The following is a 22775-nucleotide window of genomic DNA, read 5'->3' as shown; positions in this document are numbered from 1 at the left end:
ATATTATGAAGCCATGAAAAGGAATGAAATCTTGCCATTTGCAGTGACGTGGATGGAACTGGAGGGTATTATGCTGAGTGAAATAAGTCAAACAGAGAAAGACATGTATCATATGACCTCACTGATATGAGGAATTCTTAATCTCAGGAAACAAACTGAGGGTTGCTGGAGGGGGGGTGGGGTGGGAAGGATGGGGTGACTGGGTGATAGACACTGGGGAGGGTATGTGCTATGGTGAGTGCTGTGAATTGTGTAAGACTGTGGAATCACAGACCTGTACCTCTGAAACAAATAATACATTATGTGTTAAAAAAAAGAAGATAGTAGGAAGGGAAAAATGAAGGGGGGGAAATCGGAGGGGGAGACGAACCATGAGAGACTATGGACTCTGAGAAACAAGCTGAGGGTTCTAGAGGGGAGGGGGTGGGGGGATGGGTTAGCCTGGTGATGGCTATTGAAGAGGGCACGTTCTGCATGGAGCACTGGGTGTTATACACAAACAATGAATCATGGAACACTACATCAAAAACTAATGATGTAATGTATGGTGATTAGCATAACATAATAAAATTAAGAAATGTAAAATTAAAGAATGGTTTTTACATTTTTTAATGCTTGGGGGAAATTTTTTAAAGACTAATATTCACGGCACATGAAAACTATATGAATTTCAAACTTCATTGCCCATAAATTCAGTTTTATTGGAACACAGCCATGCTCATTCATTTGTTAATGTCTGGCTGGCTTGATGTCACAACAGCAAAGTTGAGAACTTATGACAGAGACTGTATGACCTGCAAGCCTGAATACTTACTGTTTAGCCCTTACAAAAAAATTGCTAAGTTTTGTTTTATCTTATGTTCAAAGTTCCTTTTGTCCTATCAAAACCAATTTGCAGTGATGGCTTGGTGTTTAGGAGAGCTGCTTCATCTTCAAATGGAAAGTTTCAGTACCTGCAAAACTTGGAGAAGGATTATATTGTCATTTCTTTGTTTTTTTGTTTCTTTTTTTATGGAAATAGGATACTTTAAAGAAGAGATTTAGTATAATCAAAGTTTTTTTTCACATTATTTTTATGAAATTTAAAGCAAGAACTATTGTGAGCAATTAGCTTCTTTAAAATAATACATTTTCATTTAACTTACTTAAATTCATCACATATTTATTTATTTATTCCACATTTTCTCTTAATCCAAATGAGTTATCAATATTTTTTCATTCGAATTCAAGCAGGGGTCTGATAAATTTTTTTCTTTTTTTTTTAAGATTTTATTTATTTATTTGACAGAGAGAGACACAGCGAGAGAGGGAACACAAGCAGAGGGAGTGGGAGAGGGAGAAGCAGGCTTCCCGCTGAGCAGGGAGCCTGATGCGGGGCTCGATCCCAGGACCCCGGAATCATGACCTGAGCCAAAGGCAGATGCTTAATGACTGAGCCACCCAGGTGCCCCTGATAAATCTTTTTCAAAAGACATTTGCTTGAAACAATTTATAAAATATCATTGAGCTGTCCATAAAGTTAGTATGGTGAAGCACAAAAAACCTCTTCGTCAATGAAATTAAATGATAAAAAGACTTCCATTAAGCCCTTTCTCTCAAATTGTGTCTGAGGGTTAACTGTTAGAAAATAATAATGACTAGCTGAGATTAGAAAATTATCTAACCCCACCAAATAAAAAGTCTAGAAAATCACAAATTTTGTTTTTGTAGCTATTTCATTTGTGACATTTTTACTTTTTATCAAAATGCTGTTCCCCAAATTGAGAAAAAGTCTCCAACAGGTTAATTTACTAAATATGCTAATTTGTTCCATGGGAGCAAATCATTTCTAAGTAACTTCCATATATGATCACATTGTAAAACTTCTGTACTCTGTATATTTAAGAAAATGTTTTTCCACATAGGATAAATTATTTATGTAATAAGTAACCATGGTGGGAAAGCAAATCTTTCAGTTCCAAATCAATGAGAGGATGAGTTGTTATCTTGCTGATTGACGGTGATTAGGCTCTTGGAGCAGATCTGGCCTACATGCTGGTGAATGCCAAATGGCTGAAGGCCACCTCTCTCTATACTCCTTTGCTGGCAGTTACCTTTCAATGAATTGGAAGAAGCCACAGTGCCAGCAGCATGATTTTGGTTCAGTGGCTCAAATTGGCCATTTTCTTCTGCTTAGATCATTGCCCCACCAGGTACTACCTGTTGGTGGTCATATTATATAATGTTATATATCAATTTTACTTCATTAAAAAAATAGCACATCATGACTTCCTCTTTCTTGCTTTTTTATCTGGGTGACAGGAAATACTATATCACAAGACTCTCTTAAAAATAAAAAGCTATTAAAAATAGAGTAACAGCCCTACCCTAGATATTTGTAAAACATATGCAATAAAACCCCAGCTGTGACCTTCAATAATCTTGTATAAGACTAGGAAAATATTTCAATATAAAAGGAGGTTCTATATGCTTGCCTTTGAGACATGGATAAGTATATTGTCTTGGCAGATGGTTATGATCAGTATTAAATCAAATCAACCCCCAAATGGTTGTGGGCTTTGTTGTTGTTTGCTTGTTTGTTTGTCTTTCAAATACCATGCAAATCAATGCAAGTCATAGCCTTGTCATGCCAGGGAGTGTCAGTATTTAGCTCATATCAAATTACTCAGGATAGGAGCCTTAGAAAAAAAATATTTAAAAATTTCATAATCCTAGAATTCTGGAATAATTGGAACTGGAGTTTCTATATGTACAGTCAAGGAATAATTTCTTCCCACATTAAAGATTTAAAGTAAAAAACGTTCTCTGGGGCGCCTGGGTGGCTCAGTCGTTAAGCGTCTGCCTTTGGCTCAGGTCATGATCCCAGAGTCCCGGGATCGAGTCCCACATCGGACTCCCTGCTCAGCGGGAAGCCTGCTTCTCCCTCTCCCACTCCCCCTGCTTGTGTTCCTGCTCTCGCTGTCTCTGTCAAATAAATAAATAAAATCTTTAAAAAAAATAAAATAAAAAACGTTCTCACTTACTGTATATGTGGGTTAATCATATGGTTGTTTAGGAATAACTGAGTAGAGTAACATGCATAAGTGACAGATGCATATCATGTCTTTAGCTTCTCAAGTTGTTTGTGGATAATAGCATGGTTTTAATGCTTCAGAAATTTTTTTAATCAGGTGCTACAAAAGATAATAATTCTTGTATTAGTTTCCCTAATTTATAAATGTCAGTCATGACAATCTTGTGCAGACACTTTGGTTTTATCATCACACCCTGCTCTGCTGCCTCTTTAATGCATCAAGAATATCTTAAGAATCCTCTTCCATCCTTATTCTTGATTTCATGGGAGGGGGGATACTAATCATATGTGCACAGGTGTATTTTTATAGAGCTGCCAGCAAATCCTTCTGCTCATTCAAGAACATCATCTGTCTGTAATTAATGTTTATCTGTCTTCTTGAAATAGAGAAACAAGGACCTACCTACTATCCCAAATTTCACCCAGAAGTTGAATTCACTAGCATCAATTTAAGCTCAGGTCTTTTTGAAAGATACTTCATTATGACTACAATACTAGTTGTTTATTTGCTGAACATAATTATCGTTTATTTGATGAAGCTCTTGCTGTCTTTCTCTCTCTCTCTCTTTCTCTCCCTCTTTCTCTCCTCTTCTTTATATTGGTCAGTTGGTTCAAATTCCTATTAACTTCCTGTATGCTCTATGATTTTTAAACATTACCTATTTTATTCTTTTTAGATAACCAAGTACAATAAAAATTAACAAAATAAACCTGTATTCATATCAAGGAGTCTATATGTATGTGAAATCAAATTAATGAATTGTAAATTCTTAATGAAATTACTGTGGGTGATTATACACACAGTGCAAATAAGAATTTGGAAATCCAAATTGGAAATATAATATGAGATTAGGAACTATAAATTATGTCACTGTGAGTTAGCTACGGATTCTTATATCTAAGACTGACAAAACATAATATGAAAGAGAGAATGGACCTGGATGCAGGTCTCTGGATGCAGGAGAGAAACATTCCCTTCAGAATGTGGCTGCCATTTTCCCTGGACTTTTTACCTTATCTGTAAAGATGCTAATAGTATCCATTTTTGCTGTCAATTTTCCTTTGTTTTGCTCATTTCATTTATTTGGTACAAACAAATAAATGTGGTGATCATCTTCCTGAGCAATGTTCTGTTTATCTGCTTATTCTAATAGGATACTAAATTTTCTGGGTCATGTCATCCCATCCCAACATAAAAAAAGGAGTTGTGAGAATGGTATTCCCTCCCTAAAAACAGTGGTGGTTGAAGTAAACCCAGCTATTTACAAAACTCTGTGTCACTAGGGATACATTTTCAAGGCTCTTTTCAGAAATCAGTATATCTTAGGACATCATGCTCTTCCCCATAAATTCGGGTGCCAAAATGGAAGAGCTACAGGGTTGCAGGCATATTTGGGAGCAGATGGTAATATCTACTGCTGTGTCCAAATAGGCTGGTGGGCATATTTATCTGATATGTTTTTGAGCTATGATAAGAAGCCAACCATCTCTCTTTATTCACCACCGAGGAATACACTTTCAAGTAAAGATAACCCTTTCTGTAGAGCCTGCTTGCCAGTTAAAAATAAATAATACACCTGCTGAATTTTGTCTTTCTTCAATTACAGTCATAACAAAAAGAATACTTTTTATGGCTTGTTTAATGTTTCCTTTTTAAAGTATTTCTTTAAAGTACTTGTGTATAAATAAGATCATTGCTTATTAACATTATACGCTAATTGGAACACATTTTACACTGAGTTGCTTAAAATACAGACTTTTTCAAATTTGCAGTGCATCCTAACCCTCAGTATAGCTCTCTCTGACTCTAATTAATTCGCATTGCAAAAGAAATGAGTTTGATCTCAGCTGTAGAAGTCACAGTGACTTATCCTTTCAATGAGGTGATAATTGGTGTCTGGTTAATTCTATTCATAGAAACCATGGGCCATAAAAAAATAATCTTCTCTTCTATTACACAGCATAAAGCTTCCAGTAGCACCTATGTTGTTCCCTGGTATGAAATATTTTTATTCTTAAACCATAATTCACAATTGTGGAAATGCATCTTTTAAGCAAATACCTATCTCCCGCTTAATAGTTACTCAAGAAGACATTGTCATGTTGCTTTGCATGTGGTCACATGGCCTTTAACACAGAAAAAGATTATGTTATTTACCTCCATAAACACAAGGCCTAACAGGGCAGAAGTTAAGGTATCTCCTTACAAAAACAAAAACATGTACTATCCATAGACATTTATTCAACATAAAGATGATTGGTGATATGCAAGGTATTTTTACACGGGTGTGTAACATTTTGAAACATATGAAAGACTATACATACTCCTGCTGTATATATTTGTAAATTATGAAGCAAATAAGAAAATTATTAATCAGGGCGCCTGGGTGGCTCAGTCGTTAGGCGTCTGCCTTCGGCTCAGGTCATGATCTTGGGGTGCTGGGATCGAGCCCCGCATCGGGCTCCCTGCTTGGCGGGGGGCCTGCTTCTCCCTCTCCCACTCCCCCTGCTTGTGTTCCCTCTCCAGCTGTGTCTCTCTCTGTCAAATAAATAGATACAATCTTTAAAAAAAGAAAATTATTAATCATGAACCAGCACCAAAGTGAAGAGCTAAAATATCACCAATATGATTGCATTTATGTGGGTGTTACTCCTTACCTCTTCTGTCACCTGCCCCCAACAAATATGTGCATGACCTGCTTTGTTTTTATCATTGTTTTGGCTTTTATGAAGTTTTATCACATGTTTACACACACAAACACATACGCAGCTTCTTTTCATTAAAATATCATCATACCCAGTATTATCTCTCACTTTCTTTTTTCTCTCAATAGTATGGTTCTGAGAATTACCCACTCCTTTTTATGAAACCACAGTTTGTTCTTTTTCACTATTACATAACTCCTCTGTACTATGAAGATTTGTATCCATTATTTTGTCTATCCACATCTCAGCTGTTTCCAGCTTTTTAATAACATGGACAATACCACCATAAACATATTTGTATATTTCTCCAGGAGAACATGTTTAAAAGTCTCAGTAGGAGTGGAATTGGTGGCTTGTAAGATGTTCAAATTATTAACTCTACAAAATGTCTAAATTTATTTCCAAAAATTTATCAATTTATATTTTCTTTCATGATATGTAAGATCCACATACTTGCAAAGAGATTATAAATCATTGGGCTATCATAAACATAGTTTTTAGGATAATTATTTTATCATTAGTAACTTTGCTGATGTTATTACAAGTATAGAGAATCATAATAATAAATGTAAATAATAACTAAGATAAATTACGATGACACTGATAATAATAAATATATTTATGGGACAAAAGAACAGAAATCAGGAACAGTAAACAAGAGAGGACGTCACCATTTGGAGGAAAAGAAAGAAATGCAATGTGCAGACAAAAAATCACCTTAATGATTGCCTTTGGGAGATAAATGGATAATGAGTATTTGTTAATTTTTTAATAATTGCACAACATCTACATAAACACATTTTCTTTGCTTTATGTAAATATATTGATATCTTTTAAAAATGATTAAATCATTTAATCATTTCTTTTTTTTTAAAGATTTTTATTTATTTATTGAGAGAGATAGTGATAGAGAGAGAGCATGAGAGGGGGAGAGTCAGAGGGAGAGGCAGACTCCCCGCCGAGCGGGACTCGATCCCGGGACTCCAGGATCATGACCTGAGCCGAAGGCAGTCGCTTAAACAACTGAGCCACCCAGGTGCCCCATTTAATCATTTCTGATAAATTAAACCCCTTGACCACTGGAGAGTCACTTCCTAATTGTAGTTCTCTCTCTAGTTATAATATTAAGAGTTTAGTAGGCAACTCTCAAAACTTATAGATACATGTATATATATAATATATAATTATATTGTATGTATATTGCATATAATTATAAATATATACACACACACAGAATATTGTGGATGTTTTTATAAACATGGTTTTATACCAGAAGTTTGCATTTCTTGAATTTGCTTTCTTTTCTCAAATACATGTCCAGAAAATTTTTCCTGTATGTATAGCTTGACCTTATTTCATATAAACAATGGATGTCCTATAATTTAGCCATTATAGTTACATGATTATATAATAGGATATTAAATAGTCATTTCATATAAATGATAGATGTCATATAATTTAGCCAGAATAGTTATCCTATGTGTGTATTTAGGTTTAAACAATGTTACAATAAATATCCTAGTGTGCCTTTATGCCTTTGAGAGAATATGGTTCTAAATTAGATACTTAGAAATAAAATGTCCTGACCCAATTGCATATACATTTGAATGTTAATAGTTACAGCCAAATCTTTTAAAAGTGAGAACTGTGAAGGGTCTGACATTTTACTCTACATTCAACCTATTAAATGAGCCTGCCACAATTTCATAGATGCTGGCAGAAGATACAACACTCTTGGGTCAGAGACGAAAGACTTTATTACTCATAGTAGTAGCAGTAGCCATTTTCTTATGCAGATTTCCCAAATCCAAATCCCCACAGGGAAATGTGAAGAGGGTCTGGTGATACCTGCACAAGTAGTGTGTTATATGAGAGAAACCTTGACCTTAGGGAACCTGACTCTTTTATGGTGGTCAGTAAGCATGCCTGTCCTGTGATCCAGAGGGAAAGTTGCCTTTATTGGGTTGAATACTGTACAAACATTATCTTTACTTGTTAAGGAGGTACCATATCTATCTTCCAAAGATAGATCCAAAGCTTTTCAGTATATAAACACACTTGAAAAGATAGTTTGTAATATAGTCAGGGCTGCTACTCACAAGATACACAGAAAAACAAAGAATCATTTCCCAATAATTTCCATCAGAGAGGATTTGCACTTGCTTCCATTAGGAACCATGGTGGTTACTAACCTGTGGGTATTTTAAATCCTTTCCAGGTTAATTCAGGATTATCAAGTTCAGTACCCCTTAACTTTTGCTGCAGGATCCAATCTGAATCTCCTAATTACAGTGCTGATACAGCATTTGCTTTTAGAATAAATCATTTTTTTCCCAAGTACTTAGCCACCATGGCAGGAATCAAGAAAATATAACACCTGTTTTCTGCAAATCCCAGAGAACATACCTTTTATGTATAAGGATCAGCTACTGCTCATACCCAGCTAATTTTTGCCCTGTATATGTGCAAACCAAGGGTTGCCTTATATTCTGATGTTTCAAGAGAAGAGAAAAATCTATATTTTGATGGGAAAACACCCAATTTTCAAATGCTGGTGAATTAATTGTAATTGATTAATAATATTTTCAGTAATGTGTGATGCAACAGAGAAACTATGGGGGTAACTATATATTTGATATTTAGGAGTTCATTGGTAACATGCCAATTATGGCCCCATTCACAAAGATTTCATGGCATTTTATATACCTCCCCTATTATATAGCACATCACATTGATTCATAATTGTTTTTTCAATTTAGATAAAATTTATGTATTGTCTTGGAGGAAATTAGACTGAAGACTTTGGGAGTAATCTTTTGTACTAAACAAACTCAGCCCAGGTGGCTCAGTCAGTTAAGCATCTGCCTTCGGCTCAGGTCATGGTCCTAGGGTCCTGGGATCGAGCCCCACATCGGGGTCCCTGTTCAGGGACAGAGCTCTGCTCCCTCTCCCTCTGCCCCTACTCTCTGCTGTGTTCTCTCTCTCTCTCTCAAATAAATAAATAAAAATCTTTAAAAAAAATAAACAGAAATCATCATATCTTCATCTGACAAGTATAATTTATATGTTATGTAGTTTTCTACAAGCTAACATCCTCAAAAACATCAGGGTAAGTGAAAAAAAGGCAAACATCAAGGATCCTACAGTGTATGGTTACGTTTATACGCAATAGATAAAGGAAGTACCATAGTGGTTGCCTAGGACAAGAGGCAGGTATGATGGGAATGGGGAGCAACTGCCAATGAGCATAAGGTGTCTTTTTGGGGGTGATGGAAATGATTTAAAATAAAATTGTGATGGTGGCACAATTCTTTATACTAATAATCATATTAATATAAATATACTAATACCCACCTTAAAAAAAAAAGTTGACATCCAATGTGACAGACTTGCAGAAAGACTCATGGCACACAAGAATTTCTAATCAGTGTAGAAACTAGTGTTTGAAAATAATTGTCAAAACTTTTATTTTAACCATTATGTCACATTCCATAGTTCAGAAAAGTCCATAATTGTCTCTTGGGAGTTCTAAAGACTTTCCCCTGCAGGAGATCACATGGAGAAGGATCTCGGAATCTTCTGGTTGTCTGTACTAGCAATGTTCTTAACCACAAAGAGACACAGGAGAGCTCCTTGGGCCTTGCCTATGACCAGATATATATTTTTTTATTATATTACAAAGTGTGTTGATTTTATAGGTAAGTTTGGGGAGAATCAACATCTTAAAAATAGAAATACCTCTCAGTTTTGTATGTCAACCTTGTATTTTACAGCCATAAACTTATTCAACTCTTATTCAACTAGCTTTTTTTTTAAATATAGATTTCTTCAGATTTTCTATGTAGACAGTCATGCTGTCTGTGAATAAAGACCAGTTTATTTCTTCCTTTCTATCTGGGGGCCTCTTTTTTAAATGTTGTTATTACACAAAATAAGACTTAAATAGAAGTGGTAAGAACAGACATCCTTACCTTGTTTCTAATTAGAGGAAGAAGGCCTTCAGTCTTTGAACATTGTTTGAAGTTAGCTGTAGGCTTTTTGTAAATTCCACCTATTAGCAAAGATATTACTTTCTATGCCTAGTTTGCTGCAGGTGTTTTTATACTATGAATGAACGTTGATATCAATTTCTGGGTTATTTTCAAATCTTGAACCACTCTTGCATTCCTCAGAAAATCTCCATTTGGTTAGGATGTGTTTTCACATCAATACATTGCCGGATTTGATTTGCTATTTTTTTTTTTTTGAGAATGTTTACATCTATGATCATGAGAGATATCGGTTTATAATTTTCTTTTCCTGTGATATCTTTGTCTGATTTTAGTATTAGCATAATGCTAGCCTCATAAAGTGAGCTGGCAAGTATTCCCTATTCTCCTATATTTTGGAAGAATTTGTGTGGAATTGTTTTCTTGTTAAGTGATGTGAATTTACTGAGGAAGACATCTAGACCTGGAGTTTTCTTTGTTGAAAGGTTTTAAATTCTCATTTAATTTCTTTAACTGGCATAGGATTATTCAGTCCATTTGTTTCTCCTGAGTGAGCCTTGATACTGTGTGTCCTAAAAAGAACTAGTCCATTTTACCTAAGCTGTTGAATTTATGGTCATCAAGTTGAGTTTAATATTCCCGTTATTATCCTTTTAATGTATATAGGATTGGAGATCACGTCCTCATTTTAATTCTTGATTTTGTGCCTTCCAACCTCCTCCTTTGATCAGTCTGGATAGAGGTTTATCAACTTTATTGATGTTTTATAAGTGTCTTTTGGTTTCATTGCATTCTCTATTGTTTTCTACTTTCCAAATTATTTATTTCTGCTTTTATCTTTATTATTTCCTTCCTTTTGCTTGTTCTTCTCTTTCTAGTTTCTTAAGATGTAAGCTAAGCTTAGGTAATTGATGCGAGACTTCCTTCATTTCTAATATAATCATTCAATGCTATAAATTTCCCACTACATACTTTTATAACTACATCCAACAAATTTTGATATGTTGTTTTTTTTAATTTTTATTCAGTTCAAAAGGCTTCTAATTTCCCTTGTGACTTCTTGTTTATCAATGGCTTCTTTGTAAATGTGTTAATTATAAATACTGGGAAATTTGGATTTTTCAAAAAGTGATTTCTACTATTTTTTAAAATTTTTTATTATTATGTTAATCCCCATACATTACATCATTAGATTTAGATGTAGTGTTCCATGATTCATTGTCTGCATATAACACCCAGTGCTCCATTCAATACGTGGCCCCTTTAATACCCATCACCAGGCTAACCCATCCTCCCACCGCCCTTCCCTCTAGAACTCACAGTTTGTTTTTTAGAGTCCATCATCTCTCATAGCTCATCTCCCCCTCTGATTTACCCCCCTTCATTCTTCCCCTCCTGCTATCTTCTTTTTTTTTTTCTTAACATATATTGCATTATTTTTTTCAGAGGTACAGGTCTGTGATTCATCAGTCTTACACAATTCACAGCACTCACATTGCACATACCCTCCCCAATGTCTATCATTCAGCCAACCCATTCCTCCAACACTCCACCACTCCAGCAACCCTCAGTTTGTTTCCTGAGATTAAGAATTCCTCATATCAGAGAGATCATATGATACATGTCTTTCTCTGGTTCACTTATTTCACTTAGCCTAAATACCCTCCAGATCCACCTATGTCATTGCAAATGGCAAGATTTCATTTTTTTTGATGGCTGCATAATATTCCATTGTATCTATATACCACTTCTTCTTTATCCATTCATCTGTTGGTGGACATCTTGGCTGTTTCCATAGTTTGGCTATTCTGGACATTGCTGCTATAAACATCAGGGTGCACATACCCCTTCAGATCACTACATTTATATCTTTGGGGTAAATACCCAGTAGTACAATTGCTGGGTCATACAGTAGCTCTATTTTCACCTTTTTGAGGAACCTCCATACTGTTTTCCAGAGGGGCTGCACCAGCATGCATTCCCACCAACACTGTAGGAGGATTTCCCTTTCTCTGCATCCTCGCCAACATCTGTCGTTTCCTGACTTTTAATTTTAGCCATTCGGACTGGTGTGAGGTGGTATCTCATTGAGGTTTTGATTTACTTTTCCCTGCTGCCGAGTGATGTTGAGCACTTTTTCTTGTGTCTATTGGCCATTTGGATGTCTTCTTTGGAAAAATGTCTGTTCATGTCTTCTGCCCAATTCTTGACTGGATTACTTGTTCTTTGGGTGTTGAGTTTGATAAGTTTTAATAGATTTTGGATACTAGCCCTTCATCTGATATGTTATTTGCAAATATCTTCTCCCACTCTCTCAGGTGTCTTTTGGTTTTGTTGACTGTTTCCTTTGCTGTGCAAAAGCTTTGTATCTTGATGAAGTCCCAATAGTTCATTTTTGCCCTTGCTTCCCTTGCCTTTGGTGATGTTTCTAGGAAGAAGTTGCTGTGGCTGAGGTCGAAGAGGTTGCTGCCTGTGTTCTCCTTTAGGATTTTGATGGACTCCTGTCTCACATTTAGGTCTTTCAAACATTTTGTGTGTGGTGTAAGGAAATGGTCCAGTTTCATTCTTCTGCTTGTGGCTGTCCAATTGCCCAACACCATTGGTTGAAGAGACGATCTTTTTTCCATTGGACATTCTTTCCTTCCTTTTCGAAGATGAGTTGACCACAGAGTTGAGGGTCAATTTCTGGGCTCTCTATTCTTTTCCATTGATCTATGTGTCTGTTTTTGTGCCAGTACCATACTGTCTTGATAATGACAGCTTTGTAATACAGTTTGAAGTCCGGAATTGTTATGCCGCCAGCTTTGCTTTTCTTTTTTAACATTCCTCTGGTTATTTGGGGTCTTTTCTGGTTCCATACAAATTTAGGATTATTTGTTCCATTTCTTTGAAAACAGTGGATGGTATTTTGATGGGGATTGCAATGAATGTGTAGATTGCTCTAGGTAGCATTGACATCTTCACAGTATTTGTTCTTCCAGTCCATGTGAATGGAATGTTTTTCCATTTTTTTGTTTCTTCCTCAATTTCTTTCATGAGTATTTTATAGTTTTCTAAGTACAGATTCTTTGCATCTTTGGTGAGATTTATTCCTAGGTATCTTATGATTTTGGGTGCTATTATAAATGGATTGACTCCATAATTTCGCTTTCTTCTGTCCTGTTGTTGGTGTATAGGAATGCCGCTGATTTCTGTGCACTGATTTTGTATCCTGCCACTTTACTGATTTCCTGTATGAGTTCTAGCAGTTTTGGGGTGGAGTCTTTTGGGTTTTCCACTTAAAGTATCATATCATCTGCAAACAGTGAGAGTTTGACTTCTTCTGTGCCGATTTGGATGCCTTTGATTTCTTTTTGTTGTCTGATTGCTGTGGCTAGGACTTCTAATACTATGTTGAATAGCAGTGGTGATAGTGGACTTCCCTGCCATTTTCCTGACCTTAGGGGGAAAGATCTCAGTCTTTCCCCATTGAGAATGATATTTGCTGTAGGTTTTTCATAGATGGCTTTTATGATATTGAGGTATGTGTCCTCTATCCCTATACTCCGAAGAGTTTTGATCAAGAAAGGATGCTGTACTTTGTCAAATGCTTTTTCTGCATTATTGAGAGGATCATATGGTTCTTGTTCTTTATTTTATTAATGTATTGTATCACATTGATTGATTTTTGGATGTTGAACCAACCTTGCAGCCCAGGGATAAATCCCACTTGGTCATGGTGAATAATCTTTTTAATGTCCTGTTGGATCCTATTGGCTAGTATTTTGGTGAGAATTTTGCATCCATGTTCATCGAGGATATTGGTCTGTAATTCTCCTTTTTGATGGGGTCTATGTCTGGTTTTGGGATCAAGGTAATGGTGGCCTCATAAAACGAGTTTGGAAGTTTTCCTTCCATTTCTATTTTTTTGGAACATTTTCAGACGAATAGGTATTAATTCGTCTTGAAATGTTTGGTAGAATTCCCCTGGGAAGCCACCTGGCTCTGGGCTTTTGTTTTTTGGGAGATTTTTGATGACTGCTTCAATTTCCTTAGTGGTTATAGGTCTGTTCGGGTTTTCTATTTCTTCCTGGTTCAGTTTTGGCAGTTGATACATCTCTAGGAATGCATCCATTTCTTCCAGATTATCTAATTTGTCGGCATGTAGTTGCTCATAATATGTTCTTCTAATTGTATTTCTTAGGTGTTGGTTGTGATCTCTCCTCTTTCATTCATGATTTTATTTATTTGGGTCATTTCTCTTTTCTTTTTGATAATCTGGCCAGGGGTTTATCAATCTTGTTAATTCTTTCAAAGAACCAGCTCCTAGTTTTGTTGATCTGATCTACTATTCTTTTGGTTTCTATTTCATTGATTTCTGCTCTGATCTTTATTATTTCTCTTCCTCCTGCTGGGTTTAGGCTTTATTTGTAGTTCTTTCTCCAGCTCCTTTAGGTGTGGGGTTAAGTTGTGTATTTGAGACCTTTCTTGTTTCTTGAGAAAGGCTTGTACTGTTATATACTTTCCTCTAGGACTGCCTTTGCTGCATCCCAAAGATTTTGAATAGTTGTGTTTTCATTTTCATTGGTTTCCATGAAATTTTTTAATTCTTCTTTAATTTCCTGATTGACCCATTCATTCTTTATTAGGATGCTCTATAGCCTCCATGTAATTTGAGTTCTTTCTGACTTTCCTCTTGTGATTGAGTTCTATTTTCAATGCATTGTGGTCTGAAAATATGCAAGGAATGATCCCAATCTTTTACTACCAGTTGAGACCTGATTTGTGACCTAGGATGTGATCTATTCTGGAGAATGTTCCATGGGCACTCAAGAAGAATGTGTATTCTGTTGCTTTGGGATGGAATGTTCTGAATATGTCTGTGAAGTCCATCTGGTCCAGTGTGTCATTTAAAGTCTTTATTTCCTTGCTGATCATTTGCTTAGATGATCTGTCCATTTCAGTGAGGGGGGTGTTAAAGTCCCCTACTATTACTGTATTGTTGTTGATGTGTTTCTTTGCTTTTGTTATTAATTGGCTTATATAATGGCTGCTCCCATGTTAGGGGCATAAATATTTACAATTGTTAGACCTTCTTGTTGGATAGAACCTTTAAGTATGATATAGTGTCCTTCCTAATCTCTTATTATAGTCTTTCATTTAAAATCTTATTTGTCTGATATAAGGATTGCCACCCCAGCTTTCTTTTGGTGTCCATTAGCATGTTAAATTGTTTTCCACCCCCTCACTTTCAATCTGGGAGTGTCTTTGGTTCTAAAATGAGTCTCTTGCAGTCAGCATATTGATGGGTCTTGTTTTTTATTTTTTTATTTTTTTTTTTATTTTTTTTTTTTTTTAAAGATTTTTTATTTATTTGAGAGAGAGAATGAGAGAGAGAGCATGAGAGGGGGGAGGGGCAGAGGGAGAAGCAGACTCCCCGCTGAGCAGGGAGCCCGATGCGGGACTCGATCCCAGGACCCTGGGATCATGACCTGAGCCAAAGGCAGACGCTTAACCGACTGAGCCACCCAGGCGCCCGGGTCTTGTTTTTTAATACAGTCTGATACCCTGTGTCTTTTGATTGGGGAATTTAGCCCATTTTCATTCAGGGTAACTATTGAAAGATATGAATTTAGTGCCATTGTATTGCCTGTAAGGCAATACTGTATATTGTCTGTGTTCCTTTCTGGTCTATGTTGCTTTTAGGCTCTCTCTTTGCTTAGAGGACCCCTTTTAATATTTCTTGTAGGGCTGGTTTCATGTATGCAAATTCCTTTAGTTTTTGTTTGTCCTGGAAGCATTTTATTTCTCCTTCTATTTTCAATGACAGTCTAGCTGGATATAGTATTCTTGGCTGCATATTTTTTCTCATTTAGTGCTTTGAATATATCCTGCCAGTCCTTTCTGGCCTGCCAGGTCTCTGTGGATAGGTCTGTTGCCAATCTAATGTTTCTACTATTGTAGGTTACAGATCTCTTCTCCGGAGCTGCTTTCAGGATTTTCTCTTTGTCTCTGAGACTTGTAAGTTTTACTATTAGATGTCGGGTTGTTGACCTATTTTTATTGATATTGAGGGGGGTTCTCTGTGCCTCCTGGATTTTGATGCCTGTTTCCTTCCCCAAATTAGGGACGTTCTCTGCTATAATTTGCTCCAATATACCTTCTGCCCCTCTCTCTCTTTCTTCTTCATCTGGGAACCCAATTATTCTAATGTTGTTTCGTCTTATGGTATCATATCTCTCTCAAATTCTGCCCTCATGATCCAGTAGTTGTTTATGTCTCTTTTTCTCAGCTTCTTTATTTTCCATCATTTGGTCTTCTATATCACTAATTCTCTCTTCTGCCTCATTTATCCTAGCAGTGAGAGCCTCCATTTTTTATTGTACCTCATTAATAGCCTTTTTGATATCAAGTTGGTTAGATTTTAGTTCTTTCCTTTCCCAGAAAGCGTTTCTCTAATATCTTCCATGTTTTTTTCAAGCCCAGCTAATATCTTTTAAATCATCATTCTGAAGTCTAGTTCCAATAGCATAATAATGTCCATATTGAATAAGTCCCTGGCAGGCAGTACTGCCGCTTGTTCTTTTCTTTTCAGGTGATTTTTTCCATCTTGTCATTTTGTCCAGAGAATAGATGAATGAGAGAACAAAATGTTAACAGGGTAACAATGACCCCAGAAAAATATACACTAAACAAATCAGTAGAGACCTGAAACTGGGCTAAAAGAAAGGTAAAGAAAGAAAAAAGAAAAAAAAGAAGAAAAATAAAAAGATAAAAAATAAACAAACAAACAAACAAGGAAGAAACAGAATATGATCAAATACGATCAGGCTGGTGCATAGATCTGTGCCACACACTAGATTTTGGGCATATTTTCATCTGTTAGAAGAAAGCGCCTCCCAAAATTTTAAAGAAAGAAAACCTTATATATGTACAAAAATAAGGGTAAATACGATGAAGGGATGGAATATGACTGTAAAGATGAAAATTATAAAAGATTTTGTAAAAGGAATTGATAAGATAAGATGTTGGTTGAAAAAAGAAAGAAGAGGATTAAAAAAAAAGGGAGAGAATGTGATCAGGCAGGAGACTAGAACAAAGCCATACACTAGAGATTTAGGGTATATTTTTGTCTGTTAGAAGAAACTGTATCCCAAAATTTTAAAGAGAGAACAACTTATATATATACCAAAATTAAGGTTAACTACTATGAAGGGATAGAATATGACTCTGAAAATGTAAAATAAAAAAGATTTTTTAAAGAAGGGATTGATAAGATGTTGGTTGAAAAAGGGAAAACGAAAAATTCAAAGAAAAAGAAAAAAAAAGAAAATTAAAAATTTAACTTTGAAAGACTAAGGAATCATGGGAAAAAAGCCATGGATTCTATGTGCAGTATTCCCCTAGTGCTGGAGTTCTGCCGTTCTCAGTGATCGATAAACTTCGTCTTACCTGGCTGTTCTTGTTGATCTTCTGGGGGGCGGGGGCGCTGTTGCAGTGGTTCTCAAATGTCTTTGCTGGAGGTGGATTTACCCTACCCTTGCCAGGTCCGGGCTAGGTAATCTGCTGGGGTTTGCTCTCCAGAGCTTTTGTTCCCTGCAAGCTTTCAGTACAGATTTGGAGGACGAGAGTGAAAATGGTGGCCTCCCAATCTCCCTCCCAGAGAGGCCAAGAATTCAGGGCCCCACTCCTCAGTGCGCCCTCAGAGAAAAGCAGTCAGTCACTCCTGTCTCCCCGGTCTCTGTCAGCACTCCGTGCTCACCCAACCTGCAACCGAGCATTTCTATCTCTGACACAGGACGCTGTTTGGAGTCTCCAAAACCAACAGATTCCTGTGATGCACTCCTGTGCCGCTTCTCCCAGAGAGGAAGGGGAGTCTCCCCAGACCTGCCCCTTCTTGGGTCCCTGCTGTAAGCGCAATGGCCCGACTATGCCGTGGATCAGGGTTTGTGGCAACCCCAAGATGAGAGCCCACTCCTTGGCTCCATCTCTGTAGCCGGCTTCCCCACTCCAAAACCTGGGAGCTCTGCTGTACTCAGGCACCCTGGTTTTCCTGTGACCCCAACGGTCCTGAGACCACACTGTCTAGCAAAGGTTCCACCCCCCGCTTGGCCACTGGAGTGATGTCCCTCAGCGGAGCTGAATTCTAAAAGTTTCTATTTTGTGCTCTGCTGCTCTATCATTTGCCTGTAGCAGGCTGATGAAGGCTCCCTCCGCTCGAGGTCTATCTTCCCAAATATTGCCTCGGATTCATTTCTCTGCACATTCTACCTTCCAGAAAGTGGTTGCTTTTCTGTTCAGAGAGTTGCTGCTATTCTTTTCTTTGATTTCCTGTTGAGTTTGTAGGTGTTCAGAATGGTTTGACTCCTAATCCTCCCCCATCTTGCTCCTCCCCCCTGATTTCTACTTTAAAAAGTTACAGAAAGAAAACATTATTTATGTAATTTCTTTCATTTTACATTTTTCAGGTTTATTTTATGGCCCAGGATATAGTCTATTATGGTGAATATTCTTTATGCAATTAAAAATAATAGGTGTTCTGTGCTTGTTGGATGGATTGTTTTATTTATACCAATTAATTCAAGTTAGTTAATAGTGTTACTCAGACCTCCTACATACTTACTGATTTTCTACCTCATTTTTTTATCAGTTGTTAAGCAAAGAACATCAAAGTTTTCAGTTAAGATTGCAGATTTACTTATTTGATCTCCTTTCAGTTCTATTAGTTTTTGCTACATGTATCTTGAAGCTCTGGTGTTAGGTGCTTACACATGTAAGATTGTTATGTCTTCCTGGTGATTTGCCCCACTTTTCACTGTGGAATGTCTCTCTTCATCCCTGTTCTGAAGCCTACTTTGTCTGATACCAAAATAGCCCACTTCAACTTTCTTTTTGTTGGTACTTACAAATTATACCTTTTCTTATACTTTTACTTGTAACCTAGCTATGTCCTTTTATTTACAGTGGGTTTCTTTTCAATAGCATTTTTTTTTAGATTTTATTTATTTATTTGAGAGAGAGAATGAGATAGAGAGAGCATGAGAGGGGGGAGGGTCAGAGGGAGAAGCAGACTCCCTGCTGAGCAGGGAGCCCGATGTGGGACTCGATCCCGGAACTCCAGGATCATGACCTGAGCCGAAGTCAGTCACTTAACCAACTGAGCCACCCAGGCGCCCTTTCAATAGCATTTTAATCCAATCTGAAAATATTTGTATTTTAATTGGTGTGTTTAGAACATTTATATTTGATGAAATAATTGATATGGTTGGAGATCATCATAATTTTTAATTTGTGTCTCTAAATTCTTAAGTATTAACCATCTTTATATTTAAAGCACATTGCACACAGTGTGAACTCAGTGGATGTTTATTAAGTTCATATTTCTTTCAGATCCGTTGTCTTTTTCCCTGTACTTTGGATTTGTTCTAAATATCGTATCTCTAATATTTCCAAATCATAGCTTTTTTCATATAAGTTATAAGTGAAGAAAATAGCTATTATACTTAGTTTCTAAATCACATTTTCTTATGAATACATTTCACATACCCATGCAGGATAAGAGTAATATAGTAGCTGCTGAATATCAATCAGTGAATATTAGATTACTTATCATTCATCTACTTATTACATGCTGTACTTTTGATAATTATGAGTCTATTGAAACAGAGGAAGAAAAAAAGGAATAAATTTATACATGTCTTGCTGCAGAAATCAGTAGCAGCATATGGTCATGAATAAAGTATCACCATTTCAATATCTGTGTCTGCTTTAGTTCTCAGTAGTATTATCTGTAGAGAAGACCTTTGCTCTACAACAGAGAATACTCTTAGCATTTGAAAAAGCATTATTTCTGAGAAGTAGAAGTACATGATAGTGGTTTAACATTAGCATGTTTATAACAATAGTGAGCTTCGTGTTTTGTTTTCATTCAAAACACTATTAACCTTCCCCCCTGGAAAATAAAAATTTAACTTAGGAGCACTTGTTCTACAGAGGCATTACTCTCTCACTGGAGGAGAATCCCAAAAGTGAACAGAGAGAAAAGAAGGTTGCAGAGATACTCAGTAACCAGTGTATAATCCTGGCAGATAGAATATGACATTAGAGAGATAAGGGGGAAAAAGAATATTTTAATTTAGTGATCTTGGTGTGTCTTATTCCCACACCCCACACAACAACCAATTGATTCTTAAGCATGATGGTAAATAATATATCCTAATATAATATATATAATATATTATATATATTATATAAATAATATATCCTAATCCTGAAAGTAAGCAATATCCGATTTGCCCCAAACCTCAGGAAGCTCAGTGTTCCAGGGTATCATGCACTACACCATTGGCTTGTTCTATTAGGTTTTGTTTAGTTTCTTTTTGTGAATGAGAATTTGTGCAAATTTAGTGTTTGTTACTGTTTGCTTTGTATTTAAGTCACTCTCCATGACTACTCATTTACTTATTCCCCAATGGCGTGTTTGGAACTGTCCTAGGTGCTGATAGGACTACTGCTGTGCAAAAGCAGTTTTAAGAGTTGATTCTGGAGATGAGAACCGTGTTTTGTTTTGTTTTGTTTTTAAAGATTTTATTTATTTGACAGAGAGAGATACAGTGAGAGAGGGAACACAAACAGTGGGAGTGCGAGAGGGAGAAGCAGGCTTCCGCCGAGCAGAAAGCCCAATGTGGGGCCCGATACCAAGACCCTGGGACCATGACCTGAGCCAAAGGCAGACGCTTAACGACTGAGCCACCCAGGTGCCCCGAGAACCGTTTTTAATTATAGTGGGACAATTGCCCATATTAAAGAACCAAGAATGCTTCCAAGACTATTGAAGTCTAGGAAATAATTTGCAATAGTAAAAATGTATTTTTTTATTAATAAAACTTTAATCAGAACCAGAATCTTACCATGATTGGAGATCTACCAGAAATGCAGGACTCCAGAAAAATGTGCCAATATTAGTAAGAAAAAAAACCTTTAATTTCTCAGTATTGTCAATGGAATAAGATATCATCAAAAACTCATTAAGAGTTATTTCAAATGTGCAGTAACTCAATTGGAAGGATGCAACTTTAAATTAGTGATGTTTTGAGCAAAGGTATAGCCTTGTTCAAGAGCCATCATTAGTATTACCCCACTTCAGAAAACTGAAATGTTTTTCAAGTTTGTATAAAAGTGCCAGGCTGCCCAATATTATTGTTTTATCTGAAGCTGTCGTCTGTCAACCAAATATCAGGCTTAAAAAATCACAATTACATCCACTCCAGACCTAAGTAATATTGACATCTTCACTAATCAACCTGGGCATGATTAGAAATGTGTGATATTTAACAAGCCATTATCAAGAAGAAGAAGAAGAAGAAGCAGCCACCATTATTCATGTGGTCCAGTCCCAGAATTATTTTGTGATTAAAGACACACAGTTCATAATCAAAAACAATTTGAGGATCGTGACACTGGGCAGCACCCAGTGAAGTGGTTGCAGCTGCCTTGGGTGAAGGCAATGGCAGGGGCAGTGGCTTTGGGTCTCGAGTCATAGATGGACGGATAGTTCCAGGTGCTGGGAGTGGACTGAGCCATTTAGGGTTCCTACATCTTGGTGTCCTGCAGGAGGAGGAGGAAGAAGAGAAGTGGGACTCTCTACAGGGTATCCTCCCTGCCTTCTTGGAAGAAGATTCTCTTCTTAACATCTGCAAGGATGTGGAACAATGGTCGGAAAGTCAGAATGTTCTTACCAAAGTGAAAAAAAAAAAAGATGAGTTACAGGCCATTGCCCCCTAACTTTAGAAGCAGGCACAGATTGTGGTGAGGCCCAGGATGGTGTCAGAAGGGGAGAAGCAGGGAAAAGCTGCACTCCTGGCCCAGTATGCTTGTGTGACAGATGCAGAAGATGTGAAGGATAAGAAGGATGATTCAGGTGCCACCACAATGAATCTTGGTTCTGATAAATCTCTATTCCGAAACACCAATGTGGAAGATGTCCTCAATGCCAGAAAACTGGAGTAAGACCCGCTTCGGGATGAGTCCCAAAGGAGGTAGGAACAGGACAGGCTGCAGAGGGAGAGAGACAAACTAGCTAAGCAGGAATGCAAGGAAAAGGAAAAAGAAAAGGGCACAAAGAGGGGAGTGGAAGCAATAACTTTGGTCCACTCTGTTTTTTTCTCTTCATGGAGTTGATCAAAGGGAGAACTGATCATGCACAGGTATATTTAAGAGAAATGAGGGAAAAAACAAAGTTGTTTCCCAAGGCATTTCCCTCTGTTTACATGGTCCAAAGGAAAATCACAAACACTTCTAATTACAAAATGTGCCATGTCTCTGTGGTGTGGATAGTCAGATTATTGTAGTTGATGTCTGTACCAAAGATGTGGAATGGGGGCAACTTTTACATTTTAATACTGAAGTCCTGGCTCCTTTTGGCCACTTTAAAAGATAAATAGCAGGGCGCCTGGGTGGCTCAGTTGGTTAAGCGACTGCCTTCGGCTCAGGTCATGATCCTGGAGTCCCTGGATCGAGTCCCGCATCGGGCTCCCTGCTCGGCAGGGAGCCTGCTTCTCCCTCGGACCCTCCCCCCTCTCATGTGCTCTCTGTCTCTCTCATTCTCTCTGTCTCAAATAAATAAATAAAATCTTTAAAAAAAAAGATAAATAGCAGAAATATTCAGAAAGCTGGCAGTTACAGTTTTCATCCTGAAGGAGCAGAATCATGACCACTCCTTTCCTGAGTTGAAATGTGGGAGTATAAAGTACTTTAAAAGTAGTATTCACCCCTTAATGTATTGTTTTATGGATGAACTAGAAAGTTTATGAAGAGTCTACCTGGATCCAGATACTATGTTAACATGGCAATGAACTATGAAAATGGAAGAAACTATGTGGTAGATGTTCTAGATTTGAAATTTTTTTTTGTTTGTTAAGTTTCAGCCCATGGGAGGAAAAGAAGTATCTTTTTAAGTAGAAATAGTTACATATTTTTCCTCATCTAAGCTATGATTTTGAAGAAGGATATGTATTGGGTGGAAGGAT

General features: G+C 36.9%; 1 protein-coding gene across 1 annotated transcript; it reads left to right on the top strand.

Moving 5' to 3' along the window:
* Positions 1–18483: 18483 nt before the first annotated feature.
* On the top strand, positions 18484–21773 carry LOC110573818 (coiled-coil domain-containing protein 43-like). Its single transcript, XM_021682431.1, is given in 3 exon segments — positions 18484–18520; positions 21215–21641; positions 21701–21773. Coding segments are annotated over 3 exon segments (537 nt in total).
* Positions 21774–22775: the final 1002 nt, after the last annotated feature.

This window comes from Neomonachus schauinslandi, chromosome 13 (assembly GCF_002201575.2).
Source record: "Neomonachus schauinslandi chromosome 13, ASM220157v2, whole genome shotgun sequence".
NCBI lineage: Eukaryota > Metazoa > Chordata > Mammalia > Carnivora > Phocidae > Neomonachus > Neomonachus schauinslandi.
This window is presented reverse-complemented; position numbering and strand designations above follow the sequence as displayed.